This window comes from Gigantopelta aegis, chromosome 15, assembly GCF_016097555.1.
Source record: "Gigantopelta aegis isolate Gae_Host chromosome 15, Gae_host_genome, whole genome shotgun sequence".
Lineage (NCBI taxonomy): Eukaryota > Metazoa > Mollusca > Gastropoda > Neomphalida > Peltospiridae > Gigantopelta > Gigantopelta aegis.
In genome coordinates, this window is record NC_054713.1 from 38,733,026 (window position 1) to 38,757,246 (window position 24,221).

The following is a 24,221-nucleotide window of genomic DNA, read 5'->3' on the forward strand; positions in this document are numbered from 1 at the left end:
TTATTGGTTAGGAATAAAAGTGAGTTGAATTTTGATTCATATTTTCCCCAGATAATTTTTTTTAAATATAATGTATTAAATAATTGTAGGTTGGGTGTAAAGGTTTATTGAAATTTGAATCATATTTTTTTAGATATATATTTTTTAAATACATTTTCTGAAATAACTGCAGCTTAGGTCTACAATGTTGTTGAATTACAATTCACATTTCCCCAGAAATTCTTTAAAATATAATATATGAAATAATTGCAGATTACGTGTAAAAGGTTGTTGAATTTTGTTTCATATAAATCAGGGATCAAAATTAAATTGAATCCAGAAAACTTTTCCATCTCATGAGAAGTGGAGTGGGGGTGGGGTGGTGTCACTGTGATGGACTGAGATTTCCATCAAACACCAAGGATACAACCTTTTAGTATAGCACTAAAATTCAGATGATTTTTTTTTTTCTTTTTCATTTTTGAAATGAGGTAAAATGTGAGGTAATTTAACAGTTGAGTTGTGCTTAAAATCGAAATAATTTCACTTCATCTCTGATAAATGATGTTCAAAACATGTGCGGTGATTTGATGATTTGCTTAATTTCTCTGAAGCAATGTGACAATGGATGACTTTTAACAAGTCTTCGGCATGACAAAAATCAAGATGAAATAAAGGTTACTCTCCTGTTAGGTAAGCAGTCAAATGAACTTTCAAATGAAATTCATTAAAAAAGTTATGTCAAGACGATTAATTTGCAGCTCTCCTAAACTAGGGCCTCCACAAGTCCAAAGTGTTGGGACTCGAGTACTCGAGGGTCAAACTCGACCCAGACCAGAGTACCCAACATTTATAGTAGGTGATAATGACACTAAAGAATAAGGTAAAATAGCATTATGCCATCTTAATTCCAGCGCTGAACATGGATGCCAAATCATGCCACTGTATTGCATTAGCACATTCGACATTTGTTTTCCCTTCATGTCTCATAACCCTATAACGTAACCGGCGGCAAGCATATGGCAAAATTATGTGAAAAAATGTAAGTAAATGAGAGTGCTCTTCCTTGTTAATAGGTACTAGAGTCCTGAGAATGGACTCGAGTCTTGCTGGACTCGGCCCGTGCCAGAGTACTCGTGAACGCCCTGTCCTAAACCTTTCCAGGGAAGTGTGGAGGGAAGCAGGAATGACCATTTGTCTTTCCTAGCGAAGACTGGTTTATGGTAATTAATACTTTTTGAGCTGTGTAGTAAGGACAGCCTATGTGGTGGTAGGTGGTTTCGTCTTTAAAGTTTGTTTTGTTTAACGACATCACTGGAGCACATTAATCATGACATCGGCTATTGGATGTCAAACATTTGGTAATTCTGACACGTAGTCATCAGAGGAAACCCGCTACATTTTTCCTAATGCAGCAAGGGATCTTTTATGTGCACTTTCAGTTTCGCCTTTAATACTCCAGGCCAGTAAAGAGATAAATTAAAAGTTTGTTTTGTTTATCAACACTGCATAAGTATACTGACTGTAAATAAGTATAATCATTGGTTGCCGAGTGTCAAATATTTGTTAATTCTGGCATGTAGTCTCCAGTGAAACATTAATTAATCAGTGCAATTTAGTGACGTTGTTAAACAAAACAAACTTTAATGGTCACCAGGAAATTAAGAAAAGAGCTGTGGTACACAGCTAAAACAGCTTTTGACATATCGGCCAATCACAGGCATAAAAATAGACACGTGGGTGTCTAGCAATCAACGTACAGGTTACCACAACATGTGGGCCTGCTAACCTATAGCTCATAAAAACATTTATATTTTCATTATTGTTACTGTCAATTCTGATATTTTGTTATTCGTAAATAACTGTTTTTGTTGTATTTTGTATTAATTTAATTTAAAAACTATCACAAATTAAATGGCTTTTGATGAGGGGTTTAGTTTTTTCTGTTGACATGTGGTAACCCCTTGGTAACACAAATTACGGCTCATAACCTACATTCTTATCTTAAACATTTACTGATATCTCCATTCTTGTTCCAACTGAATCTGCACCACCGCTTCAGAGAAATTAAGTGAATGGTGAGGCCATGTGTGGCCGCGTGTGACCAAACTGACCTGCCTGCCTCTTACGCGGAGGAACTGACAAAGAAGAGCTACCGCGAGCTGAGACGGACGTTTTCCCCGGTATATTGTTGTTCAGTTCGTACAAGTTGCTGCAGACAGGTTTATTCGACGAAGTCTCCGCAAGGCAAGGCCAGTGGTGGGGGAAACAGATACAAGCGTTTTGCACTGGCAGAAAAAACACACAATTAGATCTTAAGACCAAGAAAAACAATATGTAAGAACCCTAATCTGATATCGGCAACGCAGTGCCATGTCAAAAGAAGTTTGCAAAATTGATTTATGACTGCAGTTTTTGTCTTCAACACCTGCAACTGCCCTCGGCAATCGACAATACTGTGGAGACTGCTGTGGAGTTTTTAATTCTCTAGGGCACTTCTTGTTTTTGCTGGGGACTATATTCTTCTTTTCTTTTTTTCACGGTATGTTTTTTGCCACAGACATTTTCTTAATCACCGGGCTTCATCATTACTAAATATTTACTTTGTTATTATTTGTACTAACCTGCTGTCACAAAGTGATGTAAATTCAAGGGCTGCCTAAACTTATCACGATTGAAGCTGGTGGGTGTTTTTTTCTTTTCTTTTTTTCTTGGGTTTTTTTTTGCGCAAATCCTGAATACGTAATATTTCATGTCTCCAAAAACCTCACTTGATAATTATAAAAATATTATATTCAGTTGACCTTTCTATTTTCTTGTTTTGTTTTGAGACAAACAGAATTTACCATCAAAGCATGTATTATATTTTCTACTAATAAGGTTGAACATTCAAAAGACAGGTACCCAGTCTTTATGACAAAGATGCTGCATTATCTTGTGTCGTACAACAAGATCCCTCCTGCATGCTATACATCAAACGATGATACGGACGTAAACCGAAAAATGCACAGAATATCATTCGAGGCAATTTGCACGGAAAGCTAGCGCAAAGGTGTAAAACTGGCAAAATGCAATTGTGGCCAGGTAAGAACATTTATGAAGCTATAATGAGGAAAATCTCATTGTACGAGGGTTTAAAAGCAAGAATACATAAGCAAATTTGATTAATTATGACCTTTTTCTTTTTAGTTGGTGAGAAATCTTCTTTCTTTTTTAAATGGATAGAAAGACATGATAGAATACTTCACACATAAATGAGACGTGATTTAGAGAATGGAATAATTAAAAAAAACTAAAACTTTAACAAACACAAATACCCTGACTTGTTATCACCACATAGGCTACACCTACAAATTAACAGCAAGGGACCTTTTATATTCAACTTCCCACTGACAGGACAACACATATATGTAAAAGTACCGCTTCCTTTAACATATCACTGACAGTTGGCAATTCACGTAACCTGAACAATCACTTAATGCCTGACTTTGCATCAAGATTTTCAATTACCCTGTCCATTACATATGTAAATTAAAATGGTCTATAAGTTGTGGTTGCAACAGTTTTGTTAATTATAATTTTAAGATCTCATTTTCCTTTTATCCATAACAAAAAACTAACATTCATTATATTTCTCCTCTTTTGTTCGATTAACAATAATATTTATGTATTAATATATGTTAGCCTGTACGCGATAACTACCTGTTTATAAACAATGAGTGCATGTTGTTATTTTAGTGCTTGCATGCAAGAAAGGGTGAAAAAGGTAAATAAAAGCATTGTTAATAATATTTGTAAAAAAAAAAATGAATATTGTTAATAAAAAGATCAATTAGTTTCACCTTCATGTATACAACTGACATCTACATTTACATTACATTTACTGAAAAGAAAAGAACTAGTTTATAAACAAAATTAGTAAGTACTGGTAAACATTTTGTTAAACTGTAAACAAAAACAGCTAGTAGTAACAAACGCATTGCAGTAAACTACAATTAATCATGCTGCCAAATAAAACAAAAACGTTAAGACGTGCAGTTTTCACAAACAAAAGCTGCTAGGCAACAAAATGTGCCAAAATTATTTTTTAGAAACAAAAAGATAAAAAGCAAAGAGAATAGACTTTTATAAGACCTAAGAATCTCCTTGTGTTTGGGTAACATACTTTGGTTTCATGATCAAACAAACAGTCAACAATAGCAGCAAACACAGAATAGAATGAATTTAAGCCATGGCGACTGGACTTTTCTCCAATTTAAACACACACCAAAAAAAAAAAAAAAAAAAATCATCATTACTTCGATAAATGTCATAAATTAAGAAGCATCTAAAATTATTAATATTAAGACCCAAAATAGATAAATACATAAAAACCCACACAGATTATATTTATTTTGTAAAAATAAATTATCGAAATTATTTTAAAAAAAATCTTTTATGACAAAATTTGAAAAAAAAAAAAAAATACCATATAGTTTCCATTACACATTTACAGGTATTACATGCAAGTCTTCGAGATGGAAATAATTTTTGTTCAATATCTAGATAAGCAAAGATATTTAAACTGATCAAGAAACATACACCACAAGGACCTGTGTATTTCTTAATTAAATAATTACTTAATTACAGGCTAAAGACTATCTTCAGGTAACTTGTATTCTTGATCAACTGTTTACAATGGATATAAATATATTCCATTTAAAGGACTTTTTCAGATAGCATTAGTTAAAAAATATGTTTTTTAAAAAGTATTTACGACTGTATAAAGCAAGGAGACACTTTAAGCCTTTACTTTTTCTAACAAATTTTAAATAGTTTTGACAATATTATTTGTTATAAAAGATGGTCTTTATAGTAATTATAACTGTAAAAGGCAAGGAATACTTTACGCAGTTACTCTTGTATACAAATTTTAAACAGTTCTGATTTGTATGTCATGTTGGTCACATACCTGACAAAACTGGCAAAAACATGATTGTATGTCATGCATGGCACCACTTATTTTATGGATAATATTGTCTTTTATTTATTCACTAAATTTAGTTACTGGCCATAATTCGTAAAATCAACCATTACGTTAACTACAACCATATGAAAAAATTACTTTAATGCATGAAGAAACTAAAATAATATGTAGATAGAAGCTTATGGAAAATAACTAATTTTAATACATAATATTTGTCAATAGTATAAACTATATATGGTATATGTTATGGATAATACTTTTAATAATTTTACTAAAATTAAGCACGAAATAAATTAAAATAAAACTGTCTCATCTGACATAAAATAAAACTGACTCTGCTACTTGTTTACATGGCAAATAAGTAAATAAATAAACTGCATAACTATAAATTGTAGTTACGGCACTGTCAATTTACTACAAAGATTATGAAGATTATATTTTTCAGTTAAAAAACAAAACAAAAAAACAACCAAAAACAAGGGTGCTACATATTTCTGTGTTTGCTTCGAGTTGTCTGAAAAATGTGCTGATCATGAAAACAATGTTGATCACCGCGGGTCAGACTGATGGACTACAAACCAAGACTACTCGATGAGTTCCGTAAACATGCTTGTTCCTTCCCAGCATGCAGGAGGGACTTGGCTGGGTCACCGTGGTGACCAACATTCTGCAGGGTATTTTGTTTGTCCTTATTTTCCCAAAGCTTTCGCAAGTGATTGTATGTGCTAACTAAACATGTACAGTCTTTCACAGCTACTGCAAAACAATGGAAACCAAAAAAAGACACCATGTAAACAAAAACAAATACGAAACACAAACAAACAAAAATGGCAACAAGTCGCACAATGTTTTTTTCAAAAGACAAAAAGATCTGGGACAAGACCTACAATGCACCAATAGTAAATTGTAATATACTGGCAGCAATCTTTGTTGGCGCCATTATGATTTTGTACATTACGTACTTTCAATTTCTTGACTTAACACCAAATATTATCATTTAAATATTTCCTTAAAAAATATAATACAATGAAGGTTAAAACTATTGTATACATCACAATAATTATGATTATATGTTATTATTATATACTACTGTCTCTAGAATGTCCCAAACCTGTTAGTGCAAAGTAAAGAAAAGAGAGAACTACAAATTGTTTCAGAAATGATCAGCTGAAGGATGGGAAATAAGTAAATTCAAGTTAGGGGAAATAATAACAGTCAATTGGATAATATTTAACTCTGTGTAATTCATACCAAATCGTCTTTTTGAAACAGAAATTACATGATAAACAGGCGACAGTACATTTGTATTTCATAATCTCAAGAAACTGAAACTTGGTTACCATATTTTCACCTGACTGTTTCGTTACACAAATTTTAACGACATCCTGAAATTTTTAACTTTTAAGTTTGGAATGTAACTGTTCACAATATAACCAGTTGTCAGTACTGGTGATTTAAAGTTGTCTAACTGACACACAAACAGAACAGTTCACGCGAAATAGTGAGCCCTGCATAATCAAAATTTCCATTGTTTCAAATTTATCATTTTCGAAAACACTAAGATTTATGTCCATTTCCAGAAAAAATATCTGTGGAGTCATATAACATGAAAACTTTTTTCTTTTTTTTTTGCATACTATACGGTTTGGTGGGGAATGGGGGGGGGGGGGGGGGGGGGGGGATGGTTACAAATGAGATCATTTCTCAAACAATCAAACACTAATAACTAGCGCATTATGCCAAGCTACTAAAAAGAGTACGCAAAGAGAGCATATAAAGCTAAAGTAAAGTTAATAAACTATACTGACAAACAAAGGACTTTTTTATTATTATTCTGTAAAAAAAAAAAAAATCAAAAATCAAGGCCAAACAAAAAGTTAGCTGGGGGTGCAGGTAGGGTAGAACTTTTATGAAAAATTAAAGTTAACGCAAACAATATGTTCTTACAACTAATTACATGAACATTTCAATGAGTATGTATTGCGTTGGTTTTGTGTATCTATATAGTTTTTCATTTCATATTTATTAACTTTGTGTGTCAGTATACTTTTCACTACATGAATTAATATGATTAAATGCCTACAAAGGAAAACCATTACTACTCTTTGCTCATCTAGTGAAAACAACTGTTAGCCAAAAGTTTTATTTCCTTTTAACAAATGTACACGATACTTTCTATTGTTTAACTACCAACTGACCGTAAGATTATGTTTATGCAATCTATAAATGGCTTTACTTATTAGAATGAAGCCATTTAACGACGCACTCAACACATTTTATTTTCGGTTATATGGCATCAAACATATGGTTAATGACTACAGAGATATTGAGAGAGGAAACCCGCTGTCGCCATTTCATGGCCTACTCTTTTCTATGCAGCATCCCATAGACAGTATAGCACATACCACGGTTTTTGATGTACCAGTCGTGGTGCACTAACAGGAACGAGAAATAGCCCAATGGGCCCACCGACGGGGATTGATCCCAGACCGACCGCGCATCGAGCGGGTGCTTTACCACTGGGCTACGTCCTGCCCCCATTTATGACTATGAAGACCGTACAAAAATCACAAATTGTTAATTGGAAATGGAAAAACAGTTTGAAATGTTAGGATTTTGTAGGGATTTTTTTGTTTCTAAACTGTATTATCATCTAGGACAATTGAGTCTATAGGTGAAAAAAACTAAGGATTAGTTTTAAGAGGTTGCTTATATTATTTCAACAGTAGAGTTTTTTGTTTGTTTTTTTACCAGCCTCGGTGGCGTCGTGGTAGGCCATCGGTCTATAGGCTGGTAGGTACTGGGTTCGGATCCCGGTCGAGGCATGGGATTTTTAATCCAGATACCGACTCCAAACCCTGAGTGAGTGTTCCGCAAGGCTCAATGGGTCGGTGTAAACCACTTGCACCGACCAGTGATCCATAACTGCTTCAACAAAGGCCATGGTTTGTGCTACCCTGCCTGTGGGAACCGCAAATAAAAGATCCCTTGCTGCTAATCGGAAGAGTAGCCCATGTAGTGGCGACAGCGGGTTTCCTCTCAAAAGTCTGTGTGGTCCTTAACCATATGTCTGACGCCATATAACCGTAAATAAAATGTGTTGAGTGTGTCGTTAAATAAAACATTTCTTTCTTTCATCCTAATTTTACTTATAATTATACACTAATATAACAGGATGCAAAAGAAAAATGTTTCACCTGTCGTTTACTTTAAAAATATATTTAATTTGTATGTACAGTTGGGGTTTTTTAAAAATAAATTTTTAAAATATTACAAATTGACCTATGTTGTCAAACCAAGTAAAATTCTCATGTGTATAAATTGTTATTACGTGTACTAACTTACTATATTTCAAAATAATCCAAACTTCGGGGGCTAGTATTTTATTTTATTTTATTTTATTTTATTTTATGTTAAAAATAAACTGAGCAAATTGGCTTGAGGAAGGAAGGAAATGTTTTATTTAACGACGCACTCAACACATTTTATTTACGGTTATATGGCATCGGACATATGGTTAAGGATCACACAGATACTGAGATAGGAAACCCGCTGTCGCCACTTCATGGGCTACTCTTTTCGATTAGCAACAAGGGATATTTTATATGCACCATCCCACAGACAGGATACTACATACCACAGCCTTTATTACACCAGTTGTGGAGCACTGGCTGGAACGAGAAATAGCCCAATGGGTCCACCGACAGGGATTGATCTTAGACCGACCGTGCATCTGGCAGGCGCTTTACCACTGGGCTATGTCCCGCCCCATAAATTGGCTTGAGAATCATTCACCTCATATCAAGGGCAGTATTTCTGGGGCTGGTGTTGTCATTATCATTTTGATTTATAAAAATAAATATATTTACAAATACATGTAATATGGCTGAAAAATATTTAGTTCACAATGTGATCATAAGATGGGGGAAATATCATCTTTGTCTAGTCGTAGATAAAATTACATCAATCTCAGTATTGTAACCAATAAATCGAGAGCATAACTCACAGAGCTCTCTTAGGCTCTCTTAAACAACATCAAATCATCTTTGCAAGTCTAACTGCATTATAGTGCGAGCTCGCAAAGTTGCGAGAGTTTAAACGGCATTCTCATTATCAGGGCTAGGTCTGGGTGAGTAAAATATTTTGCCAAATTGTCTATTAAACTTCAAAAATTGCAGAAATCAACAGTTATTTTTTTTTTTAAATGTCATTTATTACATGAAATTATTTCTCCAAATTAAAATCAAATTCGCCAACTTTTTTTTAAAATTCGCAATTGGCGAATTTGGCGAGTGCCAGAGTTAGCTCTGATTATGCAAATCCTGTGAGAACACTTAAATCGAAATGACTTCAGTCTTATACGTTCCGAGTTTTGTAGAGCTGATAACTCGATTGCGACAAATCGCATGCGACAAGTTGGTGCGACTCATCACATAATGAGAACACCACTTTAGTGAATCAGGCCCAAGAAAATTATTTATTCCATCTCTGATCATAAGATGGGAACCGGCCTCGGTGGTGTCATGGTTAAGCCATCGGACATAAGGCTGGTAGGTTACTGGGTTCGTGGCCCAGTACCGGCTCCCACCCAGAGCGAGTTTTAACGACTCAATGGGTAGGTGTAAGACCACTACATCCTCTTCTTTCTAACTAACCACTAACAACTAACCTACTGTCCTGGACAGACAGCCCAGATAGCTGAGGTGTTTGCCCAGGACAGCGTGTTTGAACTTTAATTGGATATAAGCACGAAAATAAGTTGAAATTATTAAGATGGGAAACTATCTTTGTCTATTTGTTGATAAAGTGACATAAAGGGGAGACAGAGCTCAAAAACACTAACATTGGGGGTTGGGGTGGGGGCAGAATATTCATATTTACAAGACTGACTTAACTACAACATTTTACTTTTTAGTTTTTTTTACTAGCCGTCAGGTATGGCAATAGTAGTTATTTACTAGCCCAACATTGAATATCACTAGCCATGGGAATGGGGCTACCATAATCTAGAAACCCTGTCTGGCATGGCAATAGTACTTATTTACTAGCCAAACACTGAATATCATTCGCTATGGGAATGGGGCTACCATCATCTAGAAACCCTGTCTGGCATGGCAATAGTAGTTATTTACTAGCCCAACACTGAACATCACTAGCCATGGGATATGTGGCTACCATAATCTAGAAACCCTGTATTCCATCTCTGATTATGAGACGGGGAAACTATCTATGTGTAGTCGTTGATAAAAATGACATTAATAACGCAGTATTTTGACATACCGTGTGCATGCGGTGAATATACAGGCATGTGCATGCTACTTGATAACACGATGGAAGACAGTAACACAAAAAGAAGGCACAACACCACAATCAAGCCACTTTAAACGCAAACGATGTCCCATTCTTTGCCATTCGATTGCTGCATGCAACTGAGAACGGGAAAATATAATTAAATGACAGGTCAATGCATAAAATAACAATAGGGGCTGTCATGTTGATAACATTCTTACATAAACATTTATACTTAACGTATTATAAATCTAAATGGCCTTACGTAAGGATTTAATAAATCAAACTTGAGACTAGCCAGTAAAAAAATAAATGGAATTTTTCACTGGTCCACACAGGGTTGAGTACATCTAGAAATCTACTTGTCCACCGATATTTTCACTAGTATAAATATGTTGTTATGTGCAGGGACAGTGTTTTTGATTGCTCAAAATGAAACAGCATTATACATTTTTTACTTGTCCACTGCACAACCACTAAGGCATAGTTTGCTTGTCCGTTAAAAGTTTGTTAAATGTTTATCGACACCACTAAAGCACATTGATTAATTAATCATTGACTATTGGATGTCAAAAGTTTGTTTGTCACAGCAGATTTTCACTTGTCAGGACAAACGGACAACTGCTTATTTCCAACACTGCTAACTGAAACATTTCAATAGAGAGCAATTTGTGTTTGAATTCCCAAGATAATCTGATTTAATGTCCTAAGCCTGATCTCACCCACCCAACCAGTTACCTGCTCAAGCAGGAGGGTCCAGGGGGAGGTGCTAAGGGTTTATGCAATAAACCTGGCGATGGGAGGGAGGGAGGGAAGGAAATGTTTGATTTAACGATGCACTCAACACATTTTATTTACGGTTATATGGCGTCAGACATACGGTTAAGGACCACACAGATATTAAAAGGAAACCCGCTGTCGCCAGTTCATGGGCTACTCTTTTCGATTAGCAGCAAGGGATCTTTTACATGCACTATCACACAGACATGGCCTTTGTTACACCAGCTGTGGAGAACTGGCTGGAACAAAAAATAGCCCTACGGGCCCACCGACGGGGATCGATCCTAGACTGACCATGCATCAAGTGAACGCTTTACCACTGGGCTACATCCCACCCCACTGCAGATGGGAGTTAAATGACTATACCTAGTTAAAGCTAAAATTGTTCAAGAGAAAGGATTAGCATGTGTCACCTAAATATCAATGACAAAATAGATATTTTTAATACCGTACAGGTTTTAATCATTTGGTCTCTTACCATGTATTTCATATTTTCAACCAGTGCTTCATGAGTGGTCTATTAAAAGCTATGATATGTGCTGTGCTGTTGCATATGAAGGAAAAGTGCACTGAAGAATCCTTGTTAATATCAAAAAAGTAGTTTGAAAAAATGGCACTGGGTTTCTTCTGAACGAACAGTATAGTGGATACAATCACAATGCAACATCCCAGGAAATGAGGAAGCAGATAAGCTAGCAAGATGAAGGGTGACTGGGGAATGGTCCAAGACGTGTCACAAATCACATACAGAGGAGATGAAAGTTATTGTAAAGCACACATATACGAGGTGATGGCTGCAACAACACAATGATGATACGGCTAAGAACAGGTCACACGTACATGAAACTTCAAGTGAAAGACACTGGAGCATGTTAATGTGACACAGCCAGGCCTTCGGAAAGGAAAGGAAATGTTTTATTTAACAACGCACTCAACACATTTTATTTATGGTTATATGGCATCAGACATATGGTTAAGGACTGAGAGAGGAAACCCGCTGTCACCACTTCATGAGCTACTCTTTTCGATTAGCAGCAAGGGATCTTTTAAATGCACCATCCCACAGACAGGATAATACATACCACAGCCTTTGTTACACCAGCTGTGGAGCAGTGGCTGGAATGAGAAATAGCCCAATGGGCCCATCGAAGGGAATCAATCAGGCGAGCGCTGTACTACTGAGCTATGTCCCGCCCCCTACTTTCAAGACCAGGTGATGATGATACGGCTAAGAACAGGTCACGTATACATGGAATTTCAAGTGCGAGACATTGGAACATGTTATTGTGACACAGCCCCCTTAAATGCTGATCATTTCCTGCAGCATTATCCCCAATACAGGACCACAGGAGAAACTCCTGAAGGTGAAACTATCTGGCTCCATAGAGAACCTACAGCGCACAGAAGCATTTGTCTGAGTTACTGGTGTAAATATTATAGTTTATCCCGCAATCACTGTATTCATTGGCAAAATAAGATGACTAGATAAATCTCTATAGTTTCGGTCACTGACCAAAAATATAGGTCACGTGACATAAGCCCGACTTGACTGGAGTATTTCAGACTAGATTTTTAATAAACATACAATTTAAATCATTTGTTGAAGTTAAATACAAATAACTTTTAGTTTTGCGATAACAATACAAAACTTGTATATTTATTAATTAAGAGTTTAGAAATGCTTTTTGAATGCGACAGAATGTAGCTAGCATCTTACAAAGAATGACGTAATGTATCTTGTACAACGTCAAACGTCTTGTTAGGTTGACGACACTCGATTTGCGTACACAAAAATGGAATAAATAATGATTTTCCGTCTACTCCCATAGGATTGCAGGATAAAAGAAATAACTGGTTACTGTCTTGAGATATCGGCTTCTTCCTGCTCAGAGCCTCACTGCATTTGCAATTCTAACCTTCGCCGAATAAAGCCAATATCTTAAGACAGTAACCGATTATTCCCAATATATACTACTCAAAAGAATTTAATGTCAAAAATTTATAACCAAATAAGTTTCAGAGTGTATTAGATTGATGATGTAAACTACACCAAAAATTTAATTTATTGTTCCATATTTACAAAAAACCACAAATAAACTTCACTGTATACAAGAAAGTCACATGACATGCTGTCAAAGTTGAAGGTTGTCAAACATGGATTTTACACATTAGAACATTCGTTTAATAGTGTGTGAATCCACCCCTGGCGCGAATACACTCGACACATCGTTGCCTCATGCTGTTGATCAGACGTCTGAAGAACTCTTGGGGAATGGCCTGCCACTCTGCCATAAGAAGTTGACCCAGATCATGAAGGTTGGCCGGAGGGGCATGGTTATCCCGAACTCTCCGGCCTAATTCGTCACCAGGCGTGCTCTGTTGGGGCCAAGTCAGGCGAATATGCTGGCCAATCCATCCTGGCGATACCTTGTTGTCTGAGAAAGTCCGTTACCACCCTGGCGCGGTGGGGTCTGGCATTGTCATCCTGCAGAACTGCCCCGCTGCCAATCTGCTGAAGGCCTGGGAGAACCAACGGCCGGATAATCTCATTCAGATAGCGGATTCCATTCAGATTGCCATCCACCACATAGAGGGGGGTCCTGTGGTGGATAGAGATGCCGCCCCACACCATGATGCTGCCACCACCGAACCGGTGACGTTGTCTAACGTTAACGTCAGCGAAGCGCTCCCCAGGACGTCTGTAGACACGAACCCGACCGTCGTTGAACTGGAGACTAAACCTGGACTCATCAGTGAACATCACTCGACCCCACTGAACACGTTGCCACCGCAGATGAAGTGTGCACCAGTGACGTCTGGCCGTTCTGTGACGTGGTGGTCGAACAGCCTGGCGACGGCAGTGTAGATTATTGGCTCTCAGACGATTGCGTATGGTTTGATCAGACACTCGAGTTCCAGTCGCAGTCCGCAGATTGTCACGTAATCGGCGTGCAGTGGTTGTGTGTTGACGTAGAGCCATATTGGTGATGTAGCGGTCCTCTCTATTTGTAGTGCTTCGGGGTCTTCCCGAACGTGGACGATTTCGAACAGAATTCGTTGCTTGGTACCGTTGCCAACGACACTCTGACTGACACCAAGTCTCAGAGCAACATTTCTTTGCGTATTGCCATCCTGAAGCCAAGCAATAGCCCTTCCTCGATCTTCGATAGTCAGCTGACGTCGTACCATTGTCGAATTTGGAGAGTGCACCGTACACGAACGCAAGCTCCAATTATACGGAAATTCAGCATTGGGAACATGGAATACACATGCAAAGCGTGCAAATGAAGCGCTTTGTGAAAAAGAAAGTTATGGGCACTTAGCAGACCTTTTGCTTTCGCCCTAATTTACGTGCAAATGTAAGCATGTTTTCGCCATTAGAACTAGTCGACAGTGTCAATGACAGTGGATTTTAATTCATTTATGGGTTGCTTAGACCCACTTTCGTCAAAATGGAACAATACCATGCGTGACATTATGGTCTAGCTAATATAATTGACATTCAGAAAATAATGGCGAAAATATCGTCTGACCCTTAAATTCTTTTGAGTAGTATAGTTCATACCTAACAATTACCATTAGTAATGTGCCAATGTAACGTTCAACAAACATGTCTCTCCTTTCCTCTGACATACTCTAAACATCGTGTAATAATAATGGTACTTTTCACACGTAACATTTGTCATTAAAAATGTGCTTTGGTGATGGTAAACATTCCTTCTTTTCCTAAACAATGAGTAATAATTCTAGTGTATTACACACCTAACTGCTATAATTAGGAAAGTGCTGGGGTGTTGTTGTCACACAAACAATCCCCTTCTCCCCACTATTTTCTGTACTGTTATGATTAAGGCTGCATACCGCCATTCACTTTTGTATGCATCACAAAACAATTATTAAAATTCAGAATATACTCTGTGAAAAAAACAGGACACTGGTGAGATAGTTACAAGACTATTTTTTAAATAAGTAATGTCACTTGGTAATTACCATGCCAAAAAATCAATATAGGTTAACCACAAAAATGTTGAGTTGTCTACCCTTAAGCCAGAGTGCCACCTCATATTGCTGGTATGACAAGTGGCAGCAAACCATATGCACAGTGTAAATCATACTGCAGGAATTAACCTACTTGTAATCATCAAACAAAGATTTGAAAAGGGGGTACAATATTTAAAAAAAAAATTTTTAATGATGACCTATTTCCTAAACAAGACTATATTAAACTGCTACATAAAGTAACACAGTTAAAGTTTGTTTTTGTTTAATGACACCACTAGAGCACATTGATTAATTAATCATTAGGTATTGGATGTCTAACATTTGGTAATTCTGACATGTATTTATCACAGGAAACCCACTACATTTTTCCTAATGCAGGAAGTTAACTTTTATATGCACCATCCCACAGACAGGATAGCACATACCACAGCCTTTGATACACCAGTTGTGGTGAACTGGTTGGAAAGAGAAATAGCCCAATGGGCCCACCGACAGGGATCGATCCCAAACCGACCGCATATCAAGCATTCGCTTTACCACTGGGCTACGTCCCACCCCTAATACCAGAGAATGGTAGGGTGGTACCTTAAATATTATTGTTTTGCAATTCCGTATGAACAATTCTGACAATCCCTCCCCCACGCCAACTTGCATTGAAGACACTTCTTGAAAGTATTCCCAAATGACTTCTCACGTACATTGAAAGGTGATAGTTTAAGAAACACGTATAGTAAGAATTAAATTCTCATAGATGCCAACCCTGCTGCAAGTTTTACAGGATTTCGAAGCAATTTTTAAAAAACAGGACTTTAAACAAAACTATAATGTTATATGAAAGGCTTTTTTTAAATTTCATTACTCATTTCATTCTCAATTGTTAAAAGTATCACAAGATTTTAAAAGGTAATGAGACAAAGAGGTGAAAGTATTCATGTAAAATTATACCTTGTGATGTAATGGAACACCTATGATGGTAAAATTAAGCAAATATTTTATTTTAAAAAATTTAATCCAACAACAGTAATTTCAGAATATGGTTTTAAAAATCAAGGATTTGTGAAATTTATAATGGTTGGCATCTCTGAACTGTAGCAGACTTTCATGGAGTGCAAAACACTTGTTAGTTCACAGCTATATAATAAGCACTGCAAGCAAGCACTGGTAGAGATAAAAAAAACAAAAAACTAGTTACTAACATCATGTTATTATGTTAAACACAATTACCAAATACTCATTACAAATGAGGTAACACATGAACATATTTAACACTAACAATGTTCCAGATACAAGTCATTTTCAATAGTTAAATTTAAACAACACATTAAGACCACTGCAAACCAAAATGACTGGCCTAACATTTAGCAAAACACAAAATAATATTCAATTCAAATTATTGCACTTAAAGAATCCTTAATTTTAATCCTAATTAAAAGGGACGCTGTGACAGTGTTGTATGTTTTTTAAAGTTGATTTGTAAATTTATACAGATAGGCTAAAAGGAATTTTAACTTTGGCTAATAATAGTTTTCAACTTGATGGCAAAGGAAATTTTTTAAAAATATAAATTCTCCAAAACATTTTTTTTTTGGCCTACATATACTAACTTAAGTCATTCTTATTGCATATAGTAGCATAATTTTTTTTAAATTTTACTCAATCACCATTATTTAAAAAAAATTTAAACCAAAAAAACCATTAAAAAAACCCCAAAACACAAACAAAAACCCCCTCCCCAACCCCCCCCCCAAAATAAAAAAAATAAAAATTGTTTTAAAAAAAAAAAAAAAAAAAAAAGGACCACATATTAATTTTATTTTCAAAAACCAGTTACCACACCAACTTACCTACAGTTTGCAACAGGCAAACAAACACAAAACAAAACAAAAAACCCAAAAACAAACGGACAACAATTAAACCAAATAACACTAATCCGCAACTACCGCAACCTTACCTGAAGCACTGTGCGTACTCCCAGCACTGCCGTTACCGCCCCCGATACCAGACGACGCTGGCATCGGCATCGGTGTCGGCACCGGGGCACCGTCCACGAACGATCCCACAAAACTAGCATTGTCCGTACTGGTATAATTGTAAGGGGGTATGTAGTTGAGATGCTGGGGCAGGTAGTTCAGACTGCTGTAAGGGTACTGGTTGTTCCAGGTAGGGGGCGGCAGTGGTGCCAACGTATCCCGGTCCGCCTCCGATACCGAATCCACGTCTTCGAGGCTTAATGATGTTAGATCTGAAAACACAAAGAGTTTTAAAATATAAAAAATATAAAATACTGATAGTGATAAATCAGATCAAATGAAATCAAGTTCAGCTCTAGAGTTAGACAAACTATAGTCCGTTCTATAGGTAACGCCTTTTTTATACAATGGAATTTACTACAAGTTATTTATTTCTGAGCCCATTGTTTTATAAATATACACAATTTTTTTTTTTTTTTTTATTTCCAAAACACTTTTACTTTTCTTCTTACGTCAAATCAAACTGAAATTATTTACAATTTTTTTTTTTGTAGGATGGGACAGCTAAGACTTTCGCTAAAATTTCATTAATAATGATTTGAATTTTTTTAACCTATCATTTCATTAGTAGCAAGGAATCTTTTATGTACGTGCACCATCCCACAGACAAGATAGCACATACCACGGCCTTCGATATATTAGTTGTGGTGCACTAGCTAGAATAAGAAATAAAGTTAAAGTTTCTTCTGTTTAACGACACCACTAGAGCACATTGATTTATTAACCATCGGCTATTGGATGTCAAATATTTGGTAATTCTGAGTCTTAAAGAGGAAACCCGCTACATTTTTCCATTAATAGCAAGGGATCTTTTATTTATATGCACCATCCCAGACAGGATAGCACATACCACTGCCTTTGATATTCCAGACATGGTGTTGGCTAGAACAAGAAATAGCACAATGGGCCACCGACGGGGATCGATCCCAGACAGACAGCTTATCAGGTGGGTGTTTTACCACTGGGCTACATCCTGCCCCTACCTGACATCAAATCAATTTAAACATGGGCCACTTTTACAGGTAAGCAAACTTGACTTTTACTCAAATGTCACCAATAATGACATCAAGTTTGTAATTAATATTATTACATCCACACTTCTCCAAGAAAATATAAGAGTTAAAAACCTGACAAAAACGTACCTGGATATTGGGGAGGACCTGAAAAAGAAATAAAATTTGTATGCATTATTATTTATGTCATGAATTTTTACAAAGTATATTTATAAGCCTATATACCATACATAAGGAATTCCAGAATTCATACTCAGGACTAGGACTGGATTCCTATTTTTGTTCACCAAAATAATCATCAGTCTTCAATTTTATTCACCAAGTTAAATATGTATTCATTTTTGCATTTCAATCAAATTTTTTTTTTAAACTCATGCTTAATATTAAAGTATATGCTTAAACATACTTATTATTCAGCTGATGTCTTTATGACATTGTTTTCTGGGTTGTTGGGGGTTTTTTTGCCGGGAGAGGGGGGGGGGGAGCGGCGGCACGGCTATTTTTTGACTCGTCTAATAATGGAATGCACTACTGATGTCTAAAGTGTCATGTTGGAATAGGGCATACCATCCTGTAAACATTTATATTCAGAGGTGTGAAAAAAACAGAGAGGTAATTTTACAATTTAGTATTCATCTTATCTATAAATTGTATGTTTCTCTTTAATTTAAAATAAGCATAGTCATACTTGATTGGGCATATCTTGTATATAGTACTACAAAGATCATTTCGTGGAATTTATATTTTTAAGGAAGGAAATGTTTTATTGAACGACACACTCAACACATTTTATTTACGGTTATATGGTGTCTGACATATGGTTAAGGACCACAGATATTGAGAGAGGCCAATTCCAGGCCTACTCTTTCAATTTGCAGCAAGGGATCTTTTATATGCACCATCCCACAGGCAGGATAGTACATACAACATCCTTTGTTACACCAGTTGTAGAGCACTGGCTGGAACAAGAAATAGACTAATGGGTCCACCAACAGGAATCGATCTATTCCCTAGATGGATCGCGCATCAGGCGAGTGCTGTACCACTGAGCTACATCCCGCCCGCCCACGCGTATATTTTTAAAGTGATTCTTACCATTTCCACCAAGATCGCCGAAGACGTAGTAGCACTGTTCTGAAAATGTGAGTTTATTGACTGTGTGGCGGATGTAGCCCACTTTTAAAAGATTGCATGCATATTTTCTCGCGTCCCTCCGATCAGTAAACCCGTCCACATGTGTGAATAACCAGTCTACTAAATCTGAACCTGAAAAAAAAATCAAATTATATATACAAAAAAAAAAAAAATAATAATAATAATAATAAAAAAAATAATAGATATATTATTTATTTAAAAAATACTTTGAATTTTTATTTTTTTACATTCATGGAAGTATAAACTATAACTATTTTATATACTATAAAAATGGCATAGTGCCTACTTCAAATGAATAGAATAGATGTTTAACGACACCCCAGCATGAAAAATGCATCGGCTATTGGGTGTCAAACATGTGCCTACTTCAAAGAACAATGCAAATGCATAAAGTAGTCATTGAATAATTTTTATCATTGTGAGTAATGTGATTAACTGTTATTACTTGGATTCAAGGGATGCAAGTATCAGGGATGCAAGTATCAGAGATTGCAAGTATCAGAGATCACTATTCTATAGTCTAAAATTGTTAAATAGTAATTGATAAGTCATTTTTAATTGATTAGCCTCGTCGCTAATAGACCTTTTGAAACCAAAATGTTCCCTGATCTTGTTATAAATAATTTTATTACTTTGCTACTAATGATTAATTTTTATCAATAAATTATTAATCTGTATTTCTTTTATAATCATGGTTTCTGTTTTCACTGATTTAATTAAATTATAATTCATATACTAAATACATCACCTATAAAAGCATTTGGTATTGTAATTTTTAACCACATTCGGTCCCGGATTTCCAATCCCGAATCTGGCTGAGCCATCGCCTTGACAACCGTCACCATGTCTGTGTTGACAGTAAGATTTAGGTCGTCAAATCCTGAAAAGAAATGAGAAAAAGTTCCTTATAAGACAAGCAATATGCATACAAGTACATTACTCGAATCTGAACAATATTAAAGAGTTACTTTGTGTTGTTTAACAAGACCACTAGAGCACATTGATTTATTAATCATCGGCTATTGGATGTCAAACATATGGTTACTTTGACACAGTCATAAAGAGGAAACACACTATATTTTTTACATTAGTAGCAAGGGATCTTTTATATGCACCATCCCACAGACAGGATAGCACATACCATGGCCTTTGATATACCAATTGTGGTGCACTGGCTGGAACAAGAAATAGCCCAATGGGTCTAATGATAGGGATCGATCCCAAACCGACTGCGCATCAAGCGAGCGTTTTACTACTGGTCTATGTCCCACCCCCTTTGATACATGAAAGCATTCTACTATCAAGTTAAATCCCACCCTATATTAAGTAAAGATGATTAATCTTACAACCTACTGCAGATACATACTAATCCCTTAAATCTATCAAAGAACATTCACTTCATTATCCTTTTAAGTACAGTGAGTTGTATCTATAAGCATAAAAAGTAGACGGTGGAACCGCCAGCTGTAGATGTCTGTTAATGAACACTGCACTTATGTTTTGACTTTGATAAAGATCTAATTACATTTGTTTTGACTTTGATAAAGATCTAATTACACTTGTTTTGACTTTGATATAGATCTAATTACTTATGTTATGACTTTGGTATAAAACTAGTTACACTTATGTTATGGCTTCGATATAGAACTAGTTAAACTTATGTTATGGCTTTGATATAGAACTAGTTACACTTATGTTTTGACTTTGATAAAGATCTAGTTACACTTATGTTTTGACTTTGATAAAGATCGAATTACACTTGTTTTGACTTTGATATAGATCTAGTTACACTTATGTTATGACTGGTATATAGAACTAGTTACACTTACGTTCTGACTCTGGTATAGAACTAGTTACACTTACATTCTAACTCTGGTATATAGAACTAGTTACACTTACGTTCTGACTCTGGTATATAGAACTAGTTACACTTACGTTCTGACTCTGGTATATAGAACTAGTTACACTTACATTCTGACTGGTATATAGAACTAGTTACACTTACGTTCTGACTCTGGTATAGAACTAGTTACACTTACATTCTGACTGGTATATAGAACTAGTTACACTTACATTCTGACTCTGGTATATAGAACTAGTTACACTTACGTTCTGACTCTGGTATATAGAACTAGTTACACTTACGTTCTGACTCTGGTATATAGAACTAGTTACACTTACGTTCTGACTCTGGTATATAGAACTAGTTACACTTACGTTCTGACTCTGGTATATAGAACTAGTTACACTTACGTTCTGACTCTGGTATATAGAACTAGTTACACTTACGTTCTGACTCTGGTATAGAACTAGTTACACTTACGTTCTGACTCTGGTATATAGAACTAGTTACACTTACGTTCTGACTCTGGTATAGAACTAATTACACTTACATTCTGACTGGTATATAGAACTAGTTACACTTACATTCTGACTCTGGTATATAGAACTAGTTACACTTACGTTCTGACTCTGGTATATAGAACTAGTTACACTTAAGTTCCGACTGGTATATAGAACAAGTTACACTTACGTTCCGACTCTGGTATATAGAACTAGTTACACTTATGTTCTGACTCTGGTATAGAACTAGTTACACTTACGTTCTGACTCTGGTATAGAACTAGTTAAAGAGGAGCTGGTGGACGTCATGTTGGTGAGCGACGTTCCGATGCTGGGGCCGCCGCGGCCCATGTAGTGTTCCCGCATGGCCGTCGTGTGTGCCACCCATGCTGACGGGTCTATGGGTCGCACCGGCTCCTGTCTCGGAACTGTAAAATAACCTTTTGGGTTGGGGTCCCAGCACTTTGCAACTACTAGCGTGATTGGACTGGAAGACAAAATGCTAATAAATAATTTCATAATCAGAAAAGGATACATGTAATAAATAAAATAAAATGAATATTTGTTTAATGACATCTAAGCATTTATTAAACTAAGGTTACTACTAAGGTGTCCAACATATGGTTATTATTTCGGAAAGGTAAAAAGGATACAAAAGAGAGAGAGAGAGAGAGAGAGAGAGAGAGAGAGAGAGAGAGAGAGAGAGAGAGAGAGAGAGAGAGAGAGAGAGGAGAGAAAGAGAGAGAGAGAGAGAGAGAGAGAGAGAGAGAGAGAGAGAGAGAGAGAGAGAGAGAGAGAGAGAGAGGAGAGAAGAGAGAGAGAGAGAGAGAGAGAGAGAGAGAGAGAGAGAGAGAGAGAGAGAGAGAGAGAGAGAGAGAGAGAGAGACAAGAGAGAAAGAGAGACGAGAGAAAGAGAGAGACATACAGACAGAGCTAAGCCTGTTGCCACCACACAAACATTCTGAAAAGTACCAGTCAGACCACAGCCATTGATTTACAAGTCACGGGTCACTGATTGGAATGGGGGGAAACCAAGTTAAAGATAACAAATCCTGTGATGCACAGCATCCCAGCCCAGCATTCTACCACTTATCATACATCCCAACCCACCCACAAAAATGTTTAATTTGAAGTAATTGCACAAACCAGCCGACATATCCCCCACCCTCAAAACATGTTTAATTTGAACTGAACGAACCGGCTGACATACCCCCACCCCCTAAACACGTTTAATTTGAACTGAACGAACCGGCTGACATACCCCCACCCCCTAAACACGTTTAATTTGAACTGAACGAACCGGCTGACATACCCCCACCCCCTAAACACGTTTAATTTGAACTGAACGAACCGGCTGACATACCCCCACCCCCTAAACACGTTTAATTAGAACTGAACAAACCGGCTGACATACCCCCACCCTCAAAACATGTTTAATTTGAACTGAACGAACCGGCTGACATACCCCCACCCCCTAAACACGTTTAATTAGAACTGAACAAACCGGCTGACATACCCCCACCCCCTAAACACGTTTAATTTGAAGTGAACAAACCGGCTGACATACCCCCACCCCCTAAACACGTTTAATTTGAAGTGAACAAACCGGCTGACATACCCCCACCCCCTAAACACGTTTAATTTGAAGTGAACAAACCGGCTGACATACCCCCACCCCCTAAACACGTTTAATTTGAACTGAACAAACTGGCTGACATACCCTGGCTTTTGGACTGCCTCTCGTAATGTGCGCACCGCGTCATCATTACTCATGTTTTCAAAGCTGATACCATTCACCTCCAGAATCATGTCTCCCGGCTCCACCCGGCCGTCCTGGGCAACAGCCCCACTAAAACACAAATTGCAATCATTGCATTTAAAAAAAAAAGTGTTTTAAATAGTCACATGGAATAGACAAATAATGTACTTACAATGTTCAGGCCTTATTTACAGGATGTAAAATGAGATTCTGTTTCATATCATGTTTATGTCCCGAGTGAAATAATTTTCAAGTGTCACAAGCTTTAGCGAGTGACAATGAAAATTATTTCATGAGGGATATAAACATGATATGAAATGGTAGAGAGTTTAATATCCTATTTATTACCCATAATCAATCTCAATTTACATCACTCAACTCGTTTAGTTGACATTCTTGTAAGGTTGTAGCATGCCAATCAATGACGTTATCATGTGTCGTCGAAGTGTTACGTCGCACATGGCACGTGGGTCACATCACTTCGATATGTACGAAGATATTTTTAACCATATGGGTAGTAAGTTTGATTCATGTTTTGATTCAGTGTAGAATGCATATTGTAGATCTAACCAGTTAAGATTTTTCTTTGAACATTTATAAATGAATGAACAAAAAAAAAAAAGGACAAAGAATCAATCAATTAATCAATCAATCTGTTAAAATAAATTAATGAAAATGAATTTACACCACCTGCAATCGGGCAATGCCGTGGATATTGCAGTGAAGTTTTTAATTCTCATTGGCCGTGGACTATATTTGATTTTGTTTTCCACAGCATGGTTTTTGCCATAGACATTTCTTAATTGAAGGATTTGAGTTATGTCCCTTTGTTCAAGGAAAAGAATCTGTTATCAAAACCACAGCATATTATTTTTTTCAGTAAAATTTGGATGAGGATAAATTAT

The 24,221-nt window shown here is 36.4% G+C and overlaps 1 protein-coding gene across 6 annotated transcripts in view; it reads right to left on the bottom strand.

The window, feature by feature from the left end:
* LOC121390335 (segment polarity protein dishevelled homolog DVL-3-like) overlaps positions 1 to 24,221 on the bottom strand; it is a 77,755-nt gene that overhangs the window by 15,523 nt on the left and 38,011 nt on the right. For 2 of the 6 annotated variants that reach the window (XM_041522122.1, XM_041522124.1), the window contains exons 10-16: positions 23,278 to 23,406; positions 21,818 to 22,044; positions 19,963 to 20,094; positions 19,155 to 19,325; positions 18,189 to 18,206; positions 16,968 to 17,258; positions 5,525 to 5,701 (exon numbers count right to left, since the gene is read on the bottom strand). In XM_041522122.1, the coding sequence (XP_041378056.1) occupies positions 5,525 to 5,701; positions 16,968 to 17,258; positions 18,189 to 18,206; positions 19,155 to 19,325; positions 19,963 to 20,094; positions 21,818 to 22,044; positions 23,278 to 23,406 (1,145 nt within the window). Of the gene's footprint in view, positions 1 to 2,093; positions 2,268 to 5,524; positions 5,702 to 10,225; positions 10,375 to 16,967; positions 17,259 to 18,188; positions 18,207 to 19,154; positions 19,326 to 19,962; positions 20,095 to 21,817; positions 22,045 to 23,277; positions 23,407 to 24,221 lie in introns of all 6 variants that reach the window. The other 4 variants (XM_041522127.1, XM_041522128.1, XR_005960196.1 and 1 more) reach the window with 3 other exon arrangements.